Raw genomic sequence first — 6,094 nt, 5'->3', positions numbered from 1 at the left:
TTATTATACGTTGTGGTACTTTTTTTAGACATTACGTGTTATATTGACTAAATTAAGAGAATTTAGAGTTTTGAATCTCATATGTTGACAATAAAGATATCGCATTAACCAAAAATCAAACTCACGTCTGTATCTCAGAAAGCTTAATAAAGATTAACTTGATTTGGCAATCTTGGGACAAAATTATAAGTCTTCATTATTAGGTATCCTTTTTATCGTTTGTATAATTAGAAAAATGACTATTATTTTGCGTCACGTATTTCATTGGTAGGATTATATGAAAACAATAACCTCTTTAACAAAAGAAGGGCAACAACCTGGACATTTAGTAGTCTTGATTGAGACATATTTGTGTATAAGTATATTATAGATATTCGAATCTAGGAGATTATTCATTATGGGGTAAAAAATGTGTTCACCATGGTAAGAACAAATAAAGTGTCAATTAAATTCAATTGACTATAGATTAATGTCACCGCAAAGTTGTTATCTAACACTTATACCAGGATATACCAGTATTTCTTCACGTGTTTCATTGAAGACTTCCAGTTTATACTGAACTTCAAGGAAAATCGCTCTTAATATGTTAATTTATTCTGCTGAATTTATACATTTCATACGTTATTTCTTGGAACCATTTGACCGAAGAGATATTTTGAACACAAGCAGATACATAAATATATCACAGATTTCCACAACCCACACCAACAACTACAATGTCTTTCGAACAATCGTTAAATTCCAGCCAGTTTTAAAGCTTTATTTATTGTTATTAACTTATTAAGGTTACTGCTCCAGTAATATTTCTAAAAAAAATGTCCAAATATCCATATGACACAAATACTGTCGGCAAAAAAAATTTAGTTACTTATTGGACTTCGATGTTTTTAACATTTTGACTAAGATTATCTTGTAGAAATCTTGATGTATGAAAATACAGCAAAAACACTTAAAATTATGGGTTCAAAAGTTAAGAGGTGTGATTTTATCAGTTTGAACTACCTATTTTGTTATAAACTGTAGAAGATGGATCAAAAAGAACACTTAACTGTAGTTTGTATTAGAATATTAGGTAAAGTTTATTGAAACTTTGTCATTTAGTAAAATTAATGAAAACTTTTTAACTGTGGACATTCTAAATACCATTATTGTTTCAAAATTTTGTGAATATAATTAACTCTTAATTATTATGAACTATTTGTAGAGAATTGAATATACTTGAGTTCATCTAGGCAGATTCGGCTAACTACTGTTAATCCTGATCCAGTGCAAGATTTATGCCTAACAATTTGTAAGTAAGTAACATCCTATAGTTAAGGCGTGGAATAAATAAGATTTATTGTTACATTTCTAGATACAGAACTAGAAGTACTTATGTAAGTAAAAATGCTTTTAATATATTTCCTGTATTCTATTTATTTTCTTCTCGTTCTTAATATATTGTTTCAAAAATTTTACCTAGAAATTTTTAAATTGAAGATAAGCTTTCTAATAAGTTTCTATGTGTTTTAGTATCAATTGGAGACTTTTGTATTCAAATTTTAAACAGCATAATCACATATTAAAGCGTAACATTAAAAAAATTAATAAAAACTGACCATTTTCCAGAAAATTTCTAGAACGATTCTGAGTTACACAAAATTGTTGTAGTTCTTAAACTATAATTTCATTATGTGCTTTACGATTATGACGAAGTTTATGTTAAACGACATGATTTTAAAATCAGATTGTATCACGTATTAGCACTCAAAATTACAGACGTACAAAGCTCATTTTATAATTAATTATAAGATTATAATTTTCACGATCATTGTATACTTTTTTTTGAAAATTGTTACATTTTTATTTTGATAGCAAAACACTTTCGGGGGCCCAAAATAATCAATGGGGGATCTAGGTACGTTTTTATCTTTAATCATTAGGGACACCATTATTTAGTACAAATAAAACGATCAAAGAATCTGATTTGAAGTTGAGATAAATTTGTGTCATGTCACAGTTAAATACTAAACTACCAGAAACCGGATTTTCACAAAAACATGTAATTTAATAATAATTACTAAAACAAAATGCAACATGGTGAAAAATTTGTATTGTTCAATTAAACGGTGGTATTAAGTTTAAAAAAAAATCTACGCAGAAGACGAGGATTACAAAAAACCTTTTCGTATGAATTAAAATCGAACAAAACAAAATTATCATTAAACAAATAACATAACACTTAAAACAACAATGGTTTCTTATCCTAATAATTTATAGCTACCAAAGGACTTATCTAATTATTGTTTTGAGAGCACCTACTTTAGTTTAGCCAAGTATGGGCTAAAGAAAAGGTGATTTCAATTTTATTAACTACTACAGTTCTTATAGACTCTTTAATACACCTGTTAAAAATGTAAAAATCTACGGTAAGGATAAACGCCGAGTAAGTATGTTATATGAAAAATAATGAAAAATTTGTAGATGGTCCTCACATTTAATGTGATTTTTCCATAAGTATAAATGTACGAAGCCTTTATATATTTGTTGATAACCAATCACATAAATCTTTTCTTATCTAATCTGTCAAAATTAGTAAATCGATAATTAGTTTTGTAAAATAGTGAAAGACAATCCGGGACCATGGGGTACGTATTCCACGAATATATACAAAGTATAATTTTTTTGGTTTATACAGTGTGGAAGTAGAACTAATCCTCCTTATATCCCTGATCATTATTTTTATCGCATCGTTTTGCGGATTATTACAGAAGATTAGGAAATCATACGAACGTGATAGAGAACTAACAGGTGAGTTATCTACGAGTTAAAATTTTTGAATTCTCACACTGGTTTGTCTCGACACTCAATAAAAATTTCACCAAATAAATCAAGTGTTATTTTTTCAGAAAGGGTAACTAATATATCATCACCAAGACTTTCTTTGACTGAAATTTATATAAATCCGACGTTTACACCTGAGAATGAAAATGGCCAAAATCATTCAACCAACCATGGTGTATTTCCATGTGCGCCACCACCATACACAGGTAAATAAAATCAAACCTTTATACCAACATTAAATATTTTGTAATTTTTGCAGAATTATATTGTGAACCACCTCCAAAATACGAAGATATTATTAAAGATGGGAGCTGTAGACTAGATATGCCCAGCACCTCCACCAGCAGTAGTAGCAATAATTAGTGATTACATAGATGATCAGGTCATTTTCACACAATGAAAATTTTTATACATTTTTGGAAACAAAACCATATTTGCACAATGTGAACTTCAAGCAATAACATATTTGTCTAAGTCATAAACAAGCCAGGAAAAAGTATTTTTTGATAGCAAATGTATAATTAGCCTTCAGTGTTGACGTAATAAACAAAGGTAACAATGACAATAGACATTCATGTTTAACACAAAAGCATGAGTTGCACTTATCTGAACAAAAGCTTGAAATGACAAAAAATTTGGTTTTTGTATACTCATTCAGCTACGTGTCTTGTTCAGAGGATAACCGTATGTTGTGTACCTATGTTTTTGCTTTATTGAAGTGTAGGAAAGTTCTTGACAACATAAAGGATCATTGTCCATTTTAATTCTGATCTTAATGAACAAAGGAATCTCATTATACTTTTACAAAAAAGATTTTAAAGAAGATTCATGCAATACTGGAATATACAAGAGGTCTTTCACTAGTATGATATTACATATTACATTTGATTGTAATATAAACATAGGCTTGGCACATTTATACACGTTGTAAATTTTTAATTAATATTAGAATTATTTTTCATAGTGTATTTATATTACAAGTTGTAAATGGATGATATAAATTTTATTTAACAGTTGGTAACTTATTAAAACCCAAGCGTCTACAATGCATGGTGTTTAAATTCTCAAGCATTTTACCATGAAATAACACAAGATAAATTTTCTTATTTACTGAGCGATGTAACGTTTGTAAATATTGTATATAAGTACTTTCCGGAAATACTAAACTCAAATGCTACAAAACAGTTTTATGTTTGAACAATTACCTTGGAATATGTTAACGTTTTGAAAGAGTTTAAAGAAAAGTAAGTATCAAATTTCGTCGTCTTTTACGATGTCATAAAGGAAAGAAAATGTATTAGTCCGTTGGACAACAAACTTTGAAAACAACAGTTACAAAGGTTTTAAATTTCCCAAACTCTATTAAAGTAAAGTAAGTAATTGTATCTAATTGCTATCCCTTATGAACAATATTTTAAAATATTCGTAATCTGTGTAAAAATACACATTTTTTGTTGAGTTTATAGTTGACAACAAAATATTGCAATTGTACGAAAATAGTAGTATTAATTTATTATTTGCCTTACAGGCTTAATAATATTCCCAGTAGGGGTACAAATTAACTTAATCTACATCAGATAAATCAATAACAATAAAATAAATAAAATAAAATAAAATAAAAATTCGAGTGTTATATAATAAATATTCTATTCTTTCTGCTTGCCCACCCCTTGCCATAATTCCCTTATCTTCCATACTTCTTTCATCCAGTCCAGTTCTCTTCCATCCTCGTTTAGCACTTCTTCCCTACTTTCCTCCGATTCTCTCAATCCTTCACATCCTTCCAGCATATGCTCTATTGTTTCTCCCTCTCTCCAACATATTCTACACCTTCTGTCAATTTCATCCATCCAAAAATTATTCTCTTTCTCTTCATTTCCACACCTAGATCCCGCCATCATTCTTTTCTACTTTATACTCTCTCTGTGTGTGTACTTTGGTACTTCATCCTTTACTATTTTTCTATAGTCTGCATTATATCTAGACTCCGATATTCTCGATCTACGTTCTTGCTTATCTATATCCTTATCTCCTACACTCAGTTCTTCTTTCATACTCCTTCCCATTTCTCTCATTCTCTCCATTTCTTCACATGCGTATCCCTTTCCTTCATAATACTTGTCCCTTTCATTCCAAATATGTTTCCCCCTTCCTTTCTTATTTCTTTCCAACATTCTTGCAATAGCTTGCAATCACATCTCTCGTTGAACTTCTCTTCAAATCCAACCGCCCTTTTACCCGCTTCCACTCTCGTTTTCTCTCTTTTTGTTTCTTCTCTCACTATATACCCCGGCGTATACTTTTCCAATCCCAATGTCCATTTCAAGTATTTTTCTTGCACTCTCTCTATATCTTCATATTCCCTCCATCCCCAAATCTCAGCTCCGTACATAAATACACTTTTGATCAAACTATCAAACATCATCATTCTTCTCTTATAATCATGTCCAAATTTTCTCTCTCCTATTCCCCATACTATTCCTATCACTTTGTTTGCTTTTTGGACAATTTCTTGAATATGCGTTCTATCTGATTTATTGCTCTTTAATGTATATCCTAAGTACTGGCATTCTTTCACCTGTTCAATGTTCTTCCCTCTCCATGCCCACTTCTCCTTTCTTACTTTCTTCCCAAACACTACCATTTTTGTTTTATCCACATTCACTTCCAATTCCTTTTTTTTTACATACTTCTCCAAACTTTTAATCATTGCTTTCATTTCTTCTCTTTTCTTTGCCACAATCACCAAATCATCTGCGTACGCCAACGACACACTTTCTCTTTGCCGACTACCACCCCTCCTGTCTGTGCTTTTCTGAACATTTCATCTATATCTCCTAGATAAGCTGCAAACAATGCGGAGCTGAGTGGGCATCCTTGTCTCACTCCTCTATTTGTATAAAAACTCTCACTCTCTATTCCATTCACTCTCACCGTATTTACTGTTTCTTCATATATTTCTTCCATTTTCGTTACCAAGTATGCATCTACTCCCTTTCTCCTCAAATACTCCCACATTTTCTCTCTATTCACGCTATCAAATGCTGCTTTGAAATCTATGAACAATGCGTACATTCGTCCACCCTCTTTCCTTATTTCTCTTCCCACTAAATGCCGCAGGATGTACACATTGTCCATAGTACCTCTTCCTTTCCTAAACCCTGCCTGACCGTCTGCTTCCATCTCCTTTCGTAACTTCTCATCGAGTATCATTGTATATATCTTGTACGCCGTATTGAGCAAGGTAATCCCTCGGTGGTTCTTCACATCA

General features: G+C 31.0%; 1 protein-coding gene across 1 annotated transcript; it reads left to right on the top strand.

Moving 5' to 3' along the window:
- Window positions 1–2,288: 2,288 nt before the first annotated feature.
- LOC135134534 (uncharacterized) lies at window positions 2,289–3,836 on the top strand. Its single transcript, XM_064063232.1, has 5 exons — window positions 2,289–2,408; window positions 2,464–2,627; window positions 2,678–2,790; window positions 2,889–3,029; window positions 3,083–3,836. The coding sequence occupies exons 2-5, from the start codon at window positions 2,623–2,625 to the stop codon at window positions 3,184–3,186; spliced, it is 363 nt and encodes a 120-aa protein (XP_063919302.1). The 5' UTR covers window positions 2,289–2,408; window positions 2,464–2,622; the 3' UTR covers window positions 3,187–3,836.
- The last annotated feature ends 2,258 nt before the right edge of the window (window positions 3,837–6,094 follow it).

This window comes from Zophobas morio, unplaced genomic scaffold (assembly GCF_036711695.1).
Source record: "Zophobas morio isolate AGI-343-1 ecotype UQ-CSIRO unplaced genomic scaffold, CSIRO_AGI_Zmor_V1 ptg000023l, whole genome shotgun sequence".
Lineage (NCBI taxonomy): Eukaryota > Metazoa > Arthropoda > Insecta > Coleoptera > Tenebrionidae > Zophobas > Zophobas morio.
This window is presented reverse-complemented; position numbering and strand designations above follow the sequence as displayed.